This window comes from Natator depressus, chromosome 7 (genome assembly GCF_965152275.1).
Source record: "Natator depressus isolate rNatDep1 chromosome 7, rNatDep2.hap1, whole genome shotgun sequence".
Lineage (NCBI taxonomy): Eukaryota > Metazoa > Chordata > Testudines > Cheloniidae > Natator > Natator depressus.
The window spans coordinates 107,452,448-107,470,204 of NC_134240.1; the positions used below are offsets into that span (position 1 = coordinate 107,452,448).

Genomic DNA, 17,757 nt, shown 5'->3' on the forward strand with positions numbered 1-17,757 from the left:
GATACAGGTGTGTGTGTGTGGTGGTGGGGAGATGGTGGTGTGATGTGGTATAAAGACTTCTCAGCAGGAGGGTGGGAATGCCTGCAATTCAAGGCTGGGATGCTCCTCTCTCATTTAGGGGAGAGGCCTATTTTGATGGAGCAGCTAAGGAAGCCAACGGAAGTGAACAGATTTCAGATGACTGGAGGGGTGTACTTTGTTGTCAGCTGACCACCATATTTTAGCAATCTTGCATCCATGCCTGTTGATAGAGTGGCATCTGAGTGTTGTGTCCCTTGGCTTTGGCAGCCCAGAGCACTGTGGTTTACAGGTGATTTGGGATGGATGAGGTGACAGGGAAAGCTGGTTAGAGTGCAGGTGAGGTAGGGCACCTCCTAATTTTCAGGGCTGGTCCTGGACTCGCTGTTGGGTTTCACAATTGAGTCAGCTTCTCTCTTTGGAGTTTCAGCAAGTTTCACTCACCAAAGGTCTGGCAGTGTTGGGGCACTTTGGGCTACCACATACACATTGACCCATGTCCCTCCTGCCTGGTAAAGGCCAGTGGTAAGACACTCTTGTGATCTAGAATACTTAGCCAAGAGCATGGCCCCATTGCCCGAGGTGCTGTTCATACACACAGCAGAAACAGTCCTGCCCCACAGAGCTTACAACATAAATAGACAGGAGAGACAGAGGGTGGGAGAAAGGAAGTCCTATTATCCCATTGCACAGATGGGGAACTGAGGCACAGAGAAATTGAGCGACTTGCCTGTGGCCATACAGGGAGTCTACAGCAGCTCTCCCAAGTGCTAGCCCAGTTCTTCAGCCACAGGATCATCCTTTTTCGGTGCATATTAAAACCTTCAGTTTTATTACAAATGTAGGGCATCACCTTTGCAAGCCACCCCTACATATACTTTGTTCATTTTAAGGGCTGCCTATTTCACTTGAAACGGCTCAGAGAACATATCTAATCTTCTGCACACACATGCCTTCCTTACCGAGAAGCACTTGGAAGCAGGGCTATAATTCTGTGTGGTAGGACAGATTGACACATTCCTGCACTTTCTGTCCTACGGCACACCTAGCCCCCAATGTGTAACAGCATCTCAATCTCAAGCCCTTGGAACGTATTGCTAGGAAACATTAAAACACAGGGTGACCAGTTTTAACTTTCTGGTAGTTTATTCTGTTTGAGAAAGGCTGATTTACAAAATTGTGGCACAGTTTTTGGTTCAGAGCCACAGCTTCCCTTTTGGCAGGTGCCCTTCTTAGCCATGGGCTCTAGCATGACACTTTGCTTAGCATCACTTATAGTCCCCTCCATTTTTAATTCTCTCCTTATGTTGGAATTGACCCTTCTGGGAACTGTTCCTCTGTATTTGGCACTGGTGTAACCACTGCTGGAATAATGTATCCAGTTCTGGTACACACAATTCAAGGAGGATGTTGATAAATTGGAGAGGGCTCAAAGAAGAGCCATGAGAACATTTAAAGGATTAGAAAACATGCCTTATAGTGATAGACTCAAAGAGTTTGATCTATTTAACTTAATAAAGAGAAGGCTAAGGGTGACTTGATTATAGTCTCTAAGTATTTACACGGGGAACAAATATTTAATACTGATCTCTTCAGTCTAGCAGAGAAACGTATAACATGATCCAATGACTGGAAGTTGAAGCTAGACAAATCCAGATTGGAAATAAGGTGTAAATTTTTGACCGTGAGGGTACTTAACCACTGGAACAATTTACCAAGGGTCATGGAGGATTCTCCATCACTGATAATTTTGAAATCAAGACTAATGCTAATGTTAGGGCCCTATCTTCATGTTTAAAAATAAAGCCAGTTAAATTGGAAATTTTGGCCTGTATGCATATCTGTGACTGAAGCACATTATTTGGCAGGACATAGTGTACAAAGGAGACAAGTGTTCAAATCTTAGCATTAAATAGAGATGAAATGTAAAGTCCAACAACTTGTTAATTTCAATAAAATATTGTATTAATTTTTGCAGGGTGGGATTTTCAAAAAGGCTCAGTGTTGACCTAACTCTGCCCTCATTGAAGACAAGGGGGGGTGGGGGTGGGGTTGCCCTGGATTTCAATGGGAGAAGAGTTAAGCCAATGTTGAGTGCTTTTGAAAATCTTATCCATAGTCATAGATGCAATCTTGTGTTCTTATCACTGTCATTCATGTCTTCCCCTCCATTCCCACTCCTCTGCATTGTTCTCTACCCACACTGTCACAGCTTGCCCCAACTGACTTCGAAGGGCTTTGGATCAGGCCCTGAACTGGTCACACAGATAAATCTATTTGAAAATGTAGGCCCCGATTCTCCTCTGCCTTGCACCTTGTGTAGTCAGTTACACCTGGGCAAAGTGAGTGTATAATGCTACTATTGTGATTCAGCAGCATTTGATACCCAGGCAGCACTCTCTTGGCAGAGATATAAATCACTGTGCAAGGTGCAAGGCAGTGGGGAATCAGGCCTGTGATTTTTATCTAGTCAACATCCCTTGTCACACTCTAACTGTAACAACCCGACAATTGTATCAGCAAGAGGAATCTGTTTCCTGTGCTAACTTTAGTGATTGTGGAACGTGCTTTATTATAAAAATGAACACTTTAAAAATACAAACAAATTTATAATATACCCTATAATCAGTCTCCCCAGTAGATCACGTTGGGTGCTCGTGACAGCTGAAATAAATGCCATGTAAAGGAGGGACTTTTCTCAATATGTAATGCAGGTCGATATTACTGATGTTTGAAATCAGAGGAGTGAGAAAGTTCTCTCTAAAGTGGGTCTGTCTTGCATATGGAAAAGAGAGATCATGGGTAGGCTGGTGACTGTCTGACAGAACTCCTCAGCTTGCAGTTTCCACTCCAACCTGTGCTTGTAAATCACACACAGCATTTATTGTTGCCTGCTTTTGGAAGCAGTATGGTCTAGTGGTTAAAGAAGGGGACTGGAAGGCAGGAGACATAGGTGTATTCTGGGCTGTGCCACTGATTTTCTGTGCAACCTTGGGCAAGTCACTTAACCTCTCTGTGCTTCACTTTCTCTCTCTCCGTAAAACAGGGATAATAATACTCGCAATCCAGCAGAGTGCTCTGAGATCCTCGGATGAAGAGCTGAGTATTTTAAATTATTTTTCATCTTTATTTGGTACTAAGTAAAAACAAAGTTTTGTTGTGTTTCCTACTTTAGACAGAATAATGAAGTCACAGAGCAACCAAAAGGCTGTACTTCACCCACTGCAGGTCCTGGGGCAGCAGGTGGTCTCTAAAATGGTATGGTCCACATTTCTGGTGGTCTCAGAATGGGTCTGTAAAATCAGACATTTGGTCTCATTATGGGCCTCTTCTGTGTAACCTAGGAATTGGCCTGGTTCCCATTACCCATGCCACACAGACTGACTTTGGCGGAAATTCAATTTAATGGCTATGTGCTGTGTTGCTGGACCTTGAGGTTGGATAATATAGGAAATTTCACTAGTGGTCAGCAAACTTTTACAGAAGTTGAAATCAATAAACAAAAGCCATCAAAGCTGTTCAAAGATAAGAGAAAAGGAGTACTTGTGGCACCTTAGAGACTATCAAATTTATTTGAGCAGAAGCTTTCGTGAGCATGAAAGCTTATGCTCAAATAAATGTGTTAGTCTCTAAGGTGCCACAAGTACTCTTCTTTTTGCGAATACAGACTAATACGGCTGCTACTCTGAAAGATAAGAGAGTGACTATCCAGACCTCCATATAGCTCAGTCATTTTGTTCAACCAATTATTGGTGATCTCAGTTGGACTGTGAATACAGATCTCTTGGCTACACTGAAATATTGCAGTAGTACACAAGACAGTTAAGGGCCAGAGCTGCAAGAAAAGGGTGTTTGCCAAGGGCATCTCTGCAGAAGGGTCGTGGGATATTTGTCTGGGGTTATTGGGGTTTGGAGCTTTTAAACACAACCATTTCCCTTACCAGCCTCCTCTTAACCTTTCACGGTATTCTTGTCTAAGGGTTTGATTACAGTGCAATAAAACACCCATGACTGGCCTGTGTCAGCTAACTCAGGCTTGTGGGGGCTGTAAAATTACAGTGTAACTGTCTGGACTTGAGCTGGATCAGTGGGGGATGGTCCCAGAGCCAACACTCCAGACATCTACACTGCAGTTTTATAGCCCCACAGCCTGAGCCCTGTGAACATGAGTCAGCTGACCCAGGCCAACTGCAGGTGTTTTATTGCAATGTAGACATACCCACAAACACTGCACTACAGATAGGAGGGTGCTGAAATGCCATAGCTGGTTTCACTCTCAGGATCTCAGGCTAAGGGCTGCAGAAGGGTAAGGCAGTTTGTTGCCCTAAACTCCAAGAGTGACTTCAGCAATACCCCCAGTACTTTGTGTAAAGAAAGGTTATCATGTTGTATTGTAAAGTTGATTGTGTTGTCGTGACAGGATGATATACACCCAAATGGGGATAATAATACTTCTTTTTGCCCAGCCTTTGTCTCTCTTATCTATTTAGACCGTAAGCTCTTCAAGGCCTAGACTTTCTCTTACTATGTGTCTGTACATGACTAGCACAATGGGACCCTGATCTCTGAGGCTTCTTGGCATTCCTGGAATACAAATACAGAATTCAGTTTTTAAAAAGCAATTCTGACAGGCAATATCCATGTTTAATTTTAAGCATAAGTGTTTTTATCAGGGCCGGCTCTAGGATTTTTGCCACCCCAATCAAAAAAACTTTTGGCCACCACTGCTTTTTTTGTGCCCCCCTCCGCCTCCGTCCCAACTCCCCCCCCCTTCCCACCCCCTTCCCCAAATCCCTGGCCCCGCCTCCTCCCCCGGGAGTGCCGCATTTCCCCCCCCATTGCCTCCTGCAGCTTCCCGCCCACAACCCCCTACCCTAGCTCACCTCTGCTCCGCCTGCTCCCCTGAACACACCGCCGCTCCACTTCTCCCCCCTCCCTCTCAGCCAAGGGAGAGGCAGTGCGTTCAGGGGAGCAGGCGGAGCAGAGGTGAGCGAGGGTGGCGGGGGAGCGCAGGAAGTAACGGAGGTGGGGGTAGAGGAACCGCTCCCCGCCCCAGCTCACCTCCGCTCCCCCGAGCGTGCCGCTGCTCAGCTTCCCCTCCTTCCCTCCCAGGCTTGCCACGCGAAAGAGCTGTTTCGCACGGCAAGCCTGGGAGGGAGGGGGGAGAAGCGGAGTGGTGGCGGCGTGCTCAGGGGAGCAAGAGGAGGCGAATGGGGGCGGCAGGGGCACGTTTCCAGGGGCGGCATGGCCGGCGCCGGAATGCCGCCCCTAGGAATGTGCTGCCCCACGCACCTGCTTGTTTTGCTGGTGCCTAGAGCCGGCTCTGGTTTTTAATCGATTTAATTTTTTATAATTGCAAGAAATATGGGGGGGGGTGTCAGACAATAATTATTTAATGACACTACAACACAATGAGATTCAAAAAGTTAAAGCTTTATAACCATTAAAACACAATTAGTCAACATCACATGTCAAAATATACAAAGTAAACATCCTTACATTAAACTCAAATAAGTTCTCTAGCAACCCTTTTCTTTCTTTGCCTATCTGTAAATTTCAATGATCAATAGAAATATTTTTTCTGTTGGTTTGTGTGTGTATGGTGAAATTGACATTTATTCATAAAAATGTAATCCCTCTAAGGCTATTAATAATAGACAATAGTGGCACACAGAGCCCCTAAATTTTGTAACCACTCTGAATTTTGAAAACTTCCTGTTTTCTTTTAAATGGAAGACACACAGAAACCAAAGATCATTCTTTCTCGTTGTTGTCTCCCAAACCAAAATGTAAGACATAATCTTCGCACATTTTACATGGATGACTAAAGGCACTTCCATCAGGCAGGCAAAGACCACTGTTCATTTCTGTCCCCATTTCCTGAACTAAACTGTTGTGTAGAGGCCAAAATCCATCCCAAAGATGGCTTGTGTTTCAGTGGAGGACGAACAGAGTCATTCTATGACAGCAGCTTCTGCCTGTCCTCCCGCAGCTGCCCACAGGTTTTCTAGCAGGCACCTGTGTGCAGTAGCTAATAAATGTAGCTATATGCACACATTTAGCTACCCAGTTGCACTGCCAGTAGGAGTTCAAGATGGAAGCTGTCTGGCTACCCTACCGAATCTACTCCATAGCTACTCTATGACAACTGCATGATGGCTACTGTCACAGAATGCTTAGAGGTAGGCACTACACTTTCCATTGAAAAATAATGATTTTGGCTCCTTCACTGTCCTCCTATGACAGAGATACAGCATAACAGTACAATCTTGGATATATTCTTAAAGGCATTTGTAACCTTTTTTCACTCTACTCAGCAATCTGAAAGTTCTGCCAGGTGAGCACCCGCCGTAGCATGAGGAAACTGTGAAATGTATTTGCAAGTGGTGAACCCAGAGATCAAAGAGATCGCAATCTGACCTCTAAAACTGCACTCACCACCCTTCACATCTAAGAGTCTGAGTGTGCAATTCTCCGATGCACGTGCAAATGCATTGATGCATGCAAATCCACGTTGGTGCATCTGCAAAAACAGAGACATGAAAAGTGGTGGGTGCAATTGTAAGGCCATTTTTCACATATGTGTCTCTGTGTTCTAAGCAGAGTGTAGAGCATTTCTGAGCCTGCTTATGAAAGAAGGCATATTGCTAAAAGTTGCTTTATCGTTTGTTACAGAGGCAAGGCAGCATGGTAGTCTAACACACTACACTTAGAACCAATTGCCATCCCGTTTTATACCGTATAAACAAACCAAAGAAAGAGTCTGTGTTTAATGAGATCCTGATCTTGCGATACATTGCATGGACTCAGCAGTCTGTTTGTGCCACCAAATCCCAGGATCAGAGTCTACACAAAGATTTTGGTCAAATAGCATTAACATTCTTTTTATGATGTCTATCAAGCTAAAAAAAAAATCTTACACTCTCTTGCACTGAGTTCACAGATGACCAATACAATTTTTTCCTTTTTAAGTAGGATTGGATCAGTAATGTCAATTCAATAACATTAAAAACCCTGTATTTTCCAATATATTTTATAGTCAAGGTTTACAATGATTGCTGGATGTCAAGAAGAAGCTTCTGGAGAGGGAGCAAAAAAATTTTTGACTATTGACATGATAGAGATATTTATGGTGACAAACCAAATATTCTGTAGGAGCCTAATACATGAAAGGCTCACATCTTTATGCTCATGTAGAGAATGTTACTCCTTAAGAACAATGGTTTATTTTTTGTACTCCTACACTGATGTTCTTAAGTTCATTACCAAGGAACAGAGTGCAATAAAGCACTGCAAATATCAGAAGAATTAACTTACCACCGAGTCAAGGAACCTAATGCAACACTCAAGCACCGGTCGAGTTTCACAGAACTGCCGAAAGAGAAACCTTCCAATTGGCTGCTTGTCGCATAAACTGTAATAATCTCTATCTAGAGGCAATAAAAGAAGAAGAAAAAAAGAGTGTAAAAACCTGAAGATCCTCTGTGTGTGTTTTGGGCTGGCTACAATTTTAAAACACCACAAGTGAGCGCAGTAAAAGGACTCCAAACCATAACCCCCCCTTGGGAAATCAAAGCCAAAAACACAGGACCCACGAGGCAAGCACATGCTCAATTCTACACTCCTAGTGCAGGCAAAAAGTCCCGCTCATGTCATTCAGCCATGATAAGATGACAATTGTTGACCTTTCATTTCTGGAGTTATATAGAATCAGAGAAGGCAATTCCCATATTGGTTACCTTTGTGGGGAAAAGAGAGAGCGGGGGAAAAACCTTCAGGTGAGAGTTACCAGAAGCCTTGAAAAAGTGAATTTGCACATGTAGTTACATCAATGTTTGGAATTAACGGGAACTTGCAATAGCCCTATCCCCAGTTCCCCATATATTTAAATACAGGTCAGAATGCTGCTAAACTCTGGGAAAATTAGGGTTTGACTTTGTGGCTAAAGCCCTTCTCTAATATACATGTATTTATGGTATATATATCTTAAAAGTATTTAAAAATCTGTGTTATCTGTTCATTGGCAGTAACGAGGGCTTTGCACATACAACATCTTACTGATGAGATTGAGTTTCACATGACATCCCCCTTTAGAAGTTTATTTCACCTACTGCTTTATTGTATTTTTAATTGTTGTTCCATCATTGTACAGCACTGAACAGCCATGTGACTACAGTGAAAAGCACTTTATGAATCAATATTTAAAAGGAAAACAAGGAAAAAGAAAGAGTACCACAAATTGACATGGCTCAAGTATAAACCAGCTGGTATCAAATGTTAGCTTTGCAAGATCAGCATTAAACACTAGTTAGCATGGGGCTGCTGCACACACTTAAGATATATTATTGCTTTAAAAATACACAAAATGTCAAACAACATATTGTGTTCCCTTAAGCATTCTTTTCACCGCCTTCCTCGTTGCCATATGGCAGTCACTGTTATTATGGAAACAACTCACTTCCAAACACATAATATAATACTGCAAACAGACATACAAAACCCACACAAGTTGTCAGTGCCTGGGTTACTTTTATCTTACAGCTGTAGCAGCTTGTGCATTTATTTCCCCCACCCTCTACTAGTAGAAAAAAACATAGGTGAACACAGGAATCTGTGAATGAACCGTCCATTTGATGGAGATTCTACATACCCACAACAGGGTTTTTACCCACTAGAGCTGATTTTGTCATGCCCATCCCCTGCAATAACAGGATGTAAGCCCCAGGTGGAATATATATCCGATTTTGGAATTGCTCACATATGGCCAGATTACAGCCATCTTTTGCATGGGTTGTAAAGGCAGGGGCAGCCAAACATCCTCCACCTCCTATGTAGGGGCTGGTCACAAGTCTAGTGATTGCATACACCCATGTGTATGGATTGCAGGTTTTTTTGCATCATCCTCTGATGCATAAGTGCCAACTCCGTGGGTGCTCTGGGGCTGAAGCACCCACCAAAAAATAAGAGGAGGTGCTCAGAACCCGCAGGGCTGGATTAATCTTTTGTGGGCCCTGGCACAGACAGTGGTCCTACCCCCTACTCTGCCCCGAGGCCGCGCCCTTGCTCAGCATCTTCCCCCTGAGGCTCCTCCCACCGCTCACATGGAGGGGATGTGGCAGAAACGGGCACCCACCAGCAAAAACAAAAGTCAGTGCCTGGGATCTGATGCATCGGGTACTGGTGGCTGTCAGAGACAAGATACTGGACAAGTTGGATAATAGTCATATATTTGCCAAGAACCCAAAAGTGAATGGTGTATCGTTATTTTAATCATGGGTGGCACGTGACTTCTCCATTTGGTGATCCCACCGTGACCCCACCCCAAGGCCTGCCCCTGCTTGGCCTCCTCCCCCTGGAGCCCCGCCCATTCTCCACCCCCACCCACCTCTCGTGCCTCTTTGCCCCCTTCCCCGAGGCCCCACCACCCACCTCCCAGCCAGCCGCTCACCACTCATGCATGCCTCTTTACGCCCTCCCCTCTGGCCCCCATGCGGGTGGTGCGGGGACGGGAAGAGGGGGAGTGAAGGCGGGGCTTTGGGCAGAAAAGGACGAATGGGAGCAGGGCCTCGGGGCACAGCATGGGTGAGGCCACGGCCGGGGTGCCCTTTTGGCGGCGGCGGCATGCTCCAAAGGTGGCAGGCCAGCTGTCAGGGCCTCTTATACAAGCCGCCCATTATTTTAATCTTAATTTGTCCTCTGGACCACCCACTAACAACAACTTGTGGTGCTGGTGTGTTTGTATTGGCTGGGGTATGCAGCATGGAACAGTATGACACAAGCATACACTGAGAGAAAGTCAGAATGCTGAATTTTAGGCCTAACTGCCTTGATAGTGGCCCTTTCAAGCGCTGCATGGTTTTGCAGCTCAAACCTGTAGGTTTCTAGAGAGAAGACACATGCAGAGCAATAGCAATCAAAGCAGAACTTGCTCAATTCAAGTGAGGACATAAAAATGAGAATCCTTTGATTGGAATAGAGAGGGGAAGAAAGAGATGAAGGGGAAGGAGAGTCAGATGGTAGGGAGAAAGGCATAAAGAGAATACCAGTATGGATTGGGATGATGACACCTGGAAAACAGTGATGCTGAAAGAGACCCGGCACAAGCCTTTATCCATCAAAGCATTTAAGTAAGTGCTTAACTTTAAATATGTGCATGCGCTTTAAGCATGTGCTTAAATTCTTTCCTGGGCCAGGATCAGAGTGGGCAGCAAATTCAATAGAAGTTTGCAATGCAATAGGGGGGCAGAAACAGAGACCTGTGGCAAACTAAATGTGCTGAGCCTCGAATGAGGTTTAGCTGGATTTCTGAAGGTAGAATTACATAGAAACCTTTTGCTGCATTTGCTGTCTCAGTTCAAGGTTAACAGTAATTGTGTACTTATTGTGCATCATGTACACTCAGAAAAAACATCCTGAGTCTCTGTGTCACTCATCTTTTCCCCAAATTAGGAATCGAGCCCTTCTAAAAGTCCCAAACTCTACTATGATTGCTCTGAAGCCAAGACAATGTAAAGTGAACAGTGCGAAAGGTAATATTTCTTAATATAGATTAAATGTGTGAATCAATGTAATAAAATGCAGCATACATGTACACATATATGTAAACATTTGATGCATTTTAAATGTTTCTTCTTGTAGAGCCTTATTTTATCTATAGCATAATTATTTATAGTATAAAAATATATGCAGCTTTTTAAAATTTGTCAAAATAGGATAGTATGGGAAACATTCACCCTAAAATGCTTATAATATCATTAAAGACTAGTATTGGAGCATATATATTGTCTGAATAATCTATGAGACTCATACATTCAATAGATTGACATTATGGCATGCAAGATACAGAAAACATTATGAAGCAAGTTAAACATTATTTTTATTGATAATATAAAATAGAGAATAAATGAACACACACCTGCTACTATAGCTATATAACATGGCCAGCACATGAGAATGTTAACCCATTCTTAAGGAGGAAAAAGGAAATACCAGTAATAACACCAGCTAAACACAAGACTCAAGTCCAGTTCCCTGGAGCCAGTCTGTCTTTGATAAAAAACGGGATATATTTGATAGGTAACATAAATAAATGGTGTAATTGTTTTCATTCCTTTTAGGTGATATAATTTTTTTCCCCTAGGCCCTGATCTTGCAGTTGACCCTGCTCAGTCAGTTGCAGGATTCTGGCCTGCATTAGTATTTTGGGATAAACGCACCATGTTCTGAATTAAGAAGTGAAACCATATGTCTCAGCTTAAGCCCAGAAGGTGACAATTTTGTTATATTAAACAAGTGCAAAACCAATGCAAGCTGTGCTGTAATTGCACATCCAGATTCTTGACTACAGACTAGCAGCCAGGAAGGGAAAAGACAGATCGCTGGGCAGATCATATGATCAGAAGCCTATCTTGGACTGGGTTTAATTATTGTGTCATTTTCTGTATGCCTGCCAATAAAGATATCCATCCAGTTTCAAAAGTTTAAAAAACAGAAAGAATGATTTCCTGAGGAAATGGAAGGAAATGTTAAACATTTGGAAGTGAAACCATATGTTTGTGATGACGCAGTGGAACTAAAACAATTCTGCAAGCAGACTACCCCTCCCATTTTGGAAGACTTTTGCTTTAACACCTGCAAGGTCACACACAGACAGAATGGATCTTTAAAAAGGGAGGGGTGAAAACTATAGGAGGTCAGTTAGTTTTAACCTTTCAGTTTCTTTATTTAGAGATTGGCAAATACAGTAGTCCTGCCAGTGAACTGTTTATCATCCCAATTAAGCAACTGTCCAGATTAATAGAGGAGGCTATTAAAAAGATGGCAGAAAAAATTTCTTTAAATAAAATATAGTAACAAATACTAGATGATAAATTATATTCACTCCAGGCTTATTGTACATTTATTTGGTGATTTCTATATTAAGAGTTCGGAGTTCCATACGTTAAACACCACTTGAACATTTGGAATTGGCCAACAGCATTTTCATTGAGCTAATTATGTCTTGAAAAGCGGAGGTCACTACTGTTCACTGTCATAAGGCTAAGCTTGTTCCCTGGGAGATGTTTCTATAAAATAGGTCTTTTGATTAAGGCCCCAATTCAGCAAAGTACTTAACAGTATATGCCTAACTTTAAGCACGTGAATAGTCCCATTTCCAAAATTTCATTTTGGTCAACCTTTTTGTAAATAAATAAATAAATGAAATGGTTTCCATTAACATTGTTTTACTTTTGGTAAAACTTTTTAATGAAATGTGGGGGTTGTTGGTTTATTTGGGGGACTGGGGGAAGTGGGGTAACACTGAAAAAAATGATCAAAACGGTTTTTTGAAAACTGATAAAAATGAATGGATTTTGATTTTGGGTAAAGAAAATGCATTTTCCCCTCTCCCCCAAATCTCATGCAACATAATTAGCATTTTCTACCAGCTCTAAAGAGGGCCTCAACATCTTTGGAGGGAGATTGGGGGATTTTTTTTTTAATCTTTGCAATACAGATTTTATTGTTTTTTAGGGAAGGACTAAAAAGTTGGAGAGGGATAATGACATTAGGCTGACAAAATTATTCTGATGTTTTCAGGTCTAGTGTAAATTGCAAGATAACACCAAATTTGCAAATTTTTCCCAAGGTGTTGAAACATGTCAGAACAATATGCAGCTTCTGAACCAGCTTAGGCATGCGTGGAACTTTTATCTAGAGATGGGGTAAAACCAGAACCATTCAGCCAACAGCTCTGTCTCCTACTCAAAGTTAGGATGGTTCATATAAAATAGATCCTAATTGCCCTTCGTTTTGGTTTTGCAAACCTAAACCCCAAATAGGTTTTGCAAAACAAAAATCACCTCCATTTTTTGCCCAGCGTTGCTTACAAAATGTAATCTCTCAAAAGCACAAAAAAATGACAAAAGCAGGAAATAAATTAAATGTTAAAGGAATATACTATTTGCTTATCCAAAAAAGAACATGAGTGCTTTAAAATATAAACATAATTGTTATGTGTACCATCAGCATAATAATGGAAAGTACCTTTTACAACACTGAATAACCCCATTTAGAGACACTTTAAAAAGAAATATGTTTTTCCTTTTAAAACCAGTAAGTCTAACACTAGTGCTTACCTGCAATAATTTATTCTTGCCCTTCTCCAGTCGAATGTGAAATTACAACTACCTACATATAAACAGAGCACACTAATCCATCCAGTCTTTGAGGGTGATGAAAGTTGCTTCCTATCAAAGGCTTCTTTGTGCATGATTTAAAAGGGCCTGAAATGCTTTGATTGCATTATTAACAGTGTCTGTGTTACTGTTATATTTTAGAATAAAGTGCAAAGTTGGAATGCCAGCTATTACATTCTATAAAATATGGGATTTCATCTCCTATAATAAATGTGTTTCACTACAAAAGACCATCCTTGTGTTCCAAATTAAAGAGCCAACTTCAGCCTCATTTACACCAGGGCTCCCCCAATTATTCTGTTCGATTCTATTCTGGTCCTTTATCACCATAGATCTGAGAGCTGCATAAGGCTTTCCGGGGAGCCATGTATTTGCAATCTGCAATAAGAAAAACACCATACAAGAGTTCAGCATTGTTATCTCTGAAAAACAGTTCCACGGCTCATAGAGTATTTTATTCTTAATGGGGAGGCAGGGACATTGTTGCCCCAGCTCTGCCTGCTGGAAATGTATTTACAGTGGGAAGAGAATCATTTGCTTGGTGACTTAGGAGGAATACTGCAGGCAAGTTGGTGGGTATGCAACGTAGGTCTCACCTGTTTTACCATCGGGTGAATGTGGCAGTCTACGGGTTCAGACAGTGCTGAGAACTTGCCCTCTGAAAAGCAGGCCCCTTTAAGATGTCTCAAGCTGGGCACTCAAAATCATGAGTCACTTTTGAAAATCCTGGCCTAAAAATTAACTAAGCAAATCAGATCTAAACAAGGGTGACCAGACATCCCAAAATAGCAGCAGTGTCTTATATATGCAATTATACTCCCCCCCTCGGGAAAAAAAAAGTGTCCAGATTTTTCATACTTGCTATCTGGTCACCCTAATCTAGTCATTTTAAAGAGAGAACACAAGAGGGAGAAAAAGTTATAACTCAGTTCACCCAGGAAATCCCCAGAAACTATGATGATAGTCACATTATAATTGTTGAATATAGACAGACACTACAGATAATGCTGCACCCACTGCTCAGTGGCGCACAATATTTCCATCTGCAAAATGGGGATAATAGCACTTCCCTGCCTCACCGGCATGTTGTGAGGATAAATATGTTAAAGGTTGTGAACTGCTCAGATACTATGGTAATAGGACCACATAACTGTGATAGATTAGATTAGATTATCTATCACTCAATTTCTTCAGGAGCGATTGACTTAATATTGTTTCAAGTGCTAGTGTCTCTCAGAGAAAACCCTCCTATAAGCATGCAGCTTCTGGCTAGCCTGAAACCAACATAGACAGTGGTGACTGTCTAGGAAGATGAAGAGATTCAGCCCCAGCTCACCCAGTTCTAAGGAATACTTTGATGAGTGAATGTCCCTGAGTTGAGATGCACATCACTCAAGAGTGGCTAGTGCCGGGGATTTAAGGTCCAGTATAATAAGGCTGAACAATAACAACGGATGCAGCACAAGGAGGAAAATGTGTTTATTCTTTGAAGAACTGAACTGGATCCTCAGAACTCACCCTTCCCTAGTGCTACTAGATAGTCTTAAAATTCCTTGCTAATTACTTGTAATCCAAATCCATAAAGTAGACATTGAGCCCAACAGATCACAACAGATCTCTTTTTATATTGAACATCTACATGTAGGCTGGGAAGGATTACAGTTTTATTGGTAAATGTTGATTTCATCATACACATACACAAATTGACGACAAACCATTTCCATCTATGATCATCAAAATTGGCAAAAATAGGAAAAATAAGAAAAATTCTGCTTCAAGATATTTATTTTGCATATTTTGACATGTGATGTAGATAGCTTGTGTTTTAACGGTTATAAAGTGTTATCATTTTGAATCTCAATGTCTACTGCTATTCAATAATTATTGTCCGACCCCCCCAACCAAAATTTCCTGCAACTGTGACCACTTAAATTGATAAAATTAGAAAAAAAAATCACTTAAAACCCATCATTTTGTACAACTGTGAAAATTTAAAATCGATAAAAATTAAAAAAGGCTTGAAAATAAACATCTGATATTCTTCATTACAATTATAAAAAAAATTGAATTCTGACAAGCCTATCTATACTGTACCATCATTTTGCATGCACTTTACAGAGATTAAAAACAAGGACATGGACCAAGATGCTCAAAAGTGCTAGTTCCCTTTGATTTCCTAAGGGTGTTAGGGAGTTTTGAGGATCTGGGCCATGGTTCCTGTCTTAACAAGTATATAGATTAGCACAATGTCTGTACTGCATAGGTGCATAATATCAATCCTAAAAATAAGGTTTGGAAAGGAGTTACTTTACCACTAACAAAAGCACACATTTTCTAAAATTCAATACTTCACCCATTTATTATTTTTATTTACGTTAAATACTAAAGTGGATTAGACTACGCTACAGTTGAGAGGCTTGCAATATTTTTTATTTTAAACTGCCATCGTTTTCAGTTTGCTACTCAAGCACTCTTCCCCCTCCCCCCCCCCGCCCCAGTTGTATAACTTTAAAACATCCAGACAGTGTATAGTAAATTCCAGCCTGGAGCACATTTTTACGCCTGAGTTATTTCCCCCCTTGTATGTGGGATTTTATAACTCTGACAGACCTACAACCAACCCCATTGGACTGCGTGTTGCTTTGATGCAGACTACACTAATTAATTAATAATACTAATATAATTAAGATTATTTGTGACAATGGAATTACTTCAAACTGGTTTCAAGTCCTGCCAATTTCATTTTCTCTGCTTGGTCAACTGTCTCTTTTAAAACAAACAAATATAATCTTCGGATGTTTAATCATCTCATTTATTCAGATTCAGATAATGCTTTGTATACCTTCCTTTCCTCCCCCCAGCCCCTCAGCTTTCACTGTGTTACACTACATGCATAGACTCCATGCATTAGAGAAGCACTACACTAAAGATGAAATGTTCCAAACATTAGACCTAGGCTGATATTGCAAAAAAAAAATAAAAATGGTTAGGAGAATACTTCAGAAAATTCCCACAATTTCATTTGCTGCAATGGTATGGGGGTCCCTTTTATTTGTTTCCTGTGAACAGATGTGGTGAAGTTTTCCCCAGGGAAATTTGTGTGCAAAGTCGAATCCCATGAACAGCTGCATGAATACGTTTGCATGAGCATTTGCAGCAGAAATGTTTATATGTTTATAAAAACCTCTTTGTTGATTTTGGAGAAAGGCTTTGGATGAACAGCAGGAGGGATGACTAACCCCTCCCCACTTTTTTGTAACGTGCAACAGCAGCAAAGCAAATGACGTGTTGTGGGAGTTGTACGGCCACCACCACCACCAGAAACATCAGTGGGGTTGAGAGTGTGGTAGCACTTCGTTGGCAGGAAGGCATCTGGTAATCCAGCCCTGTGTCAGGACTACAGCCAAGTGGTATGGCAGGGGAGTGTAGCCCCTGGGATCCAGCAATTGTGTGGTAGCATGTATCTTTCAACTTAATGAAGCCCGGCTGTCTATATTGGCTGTGGACATGGACAGACAAGTACATCTGTCAATGGCACTGCTAGAAATCCCTCTGAGTTATTCCAGCCCTCCTCTGCTCTGTAAAACTTCTGTTCCCTGATTGGATGACCATAAATATTACCATGTGACTTAGGTGACCAATCACACAGCTCAAATAATGAATTGAGATACTGTATAGTCAAAGTAATTTTTGCAGATAAAAAAATGTGAAAATTTGTTCATATGAAAGATTCAAACCATTTTGAATCATGAACAAAAAAAAATTGCTTGCCAACTATTTGTGAACAGGAAAAAGGGGGGGGGAACCAGCTGAATAAATTGTTAGTTACAAATAATGAGCCTGATGCCAAGCCCATGGAAGACCATAGAAAGACTTCCACTGATTTCAAAGGGCTTTGGATCAAGCCCATTGTCCCTCTCTGGCAAGCACATTTTAAATCAGTGGCGCCCAACCTTTCCAGACTACTATACCTCTTTCAGGAGTCTGATTTGTGTTGTGTACCTCCAAGTCTCCCATCACTTAAAAACTACTTGCTTACAAAATCAGCCATAAAAATACAAAAGTGTCACAGCACACTACTACTGAAAAATGGCTTGCTTCCTCATATTTACCATATCATTATAAAACAAATCAATTGGAATATAAATATTTACTTACATTCTGGTGTATAGTATATAGAGCAGTGTAAACAAATCATTGTCTGTATGAAATTTTACTTTGTACTGACTTCTCTAGTGATTTTCATGTAGCCTGTTGTAAAACTAGGCAAATATCTAGATGAGCTGCTGTACCCCCGGAAGACCTGTGCATACCCCGGGTTGAGAACCACAGCTTTAAATGAATAAAACACTCAGTTTCTCTCCCAGCTATGCATTAACTGTGATGAGAATGTATGGGAGGTGACCTGTAATTGGGTATCATGTTCTGAGTAAGCAATGTTTATTTGGCTTTTTTTTAACCTTTTCATCTAATGGTTATCTATCCCATTCTTAAACAAATCCTATATTTTAGGAATACATTTGTTACAAATTAGAATTTAGGGTATTTAATGGAGTCAATG

General features: G+C 41.3%; 1 protein-coding gene across 4 annotated transcripts in view; it reads right to left on the minus strand.

Annotated features, from left to right (window-relative positions):
• The window catches only part of GRK5 (G protein-coupled receptor kinase 5), a 229,891-nt gene that overhangs the window by 79,568 nt on the left and 132,566 nt on the right, over positions 1–17,757 (minus strand). For 3 of the 4 annotated variants that reach the window (XR_012640339.1, XM_074959250.1, XM_074959249.1), the window contains one exon: positions 7,336–7,448. Coding sequence is in view for 2 of the 4 variants with exons in the window: in XM_074959250.1 (XP_074815351.1) it covers positions 7,336–7,448 (113 nt within the window). In the remaining 2 variants the exon portion in view is untranslated. Of the gene's footprint in view, positions 1–7,335; positions 7,449–17,757 lie in introns of those variants that run through there. The other variant, XM_074959251.1, reaches the window with a different exon arrangement.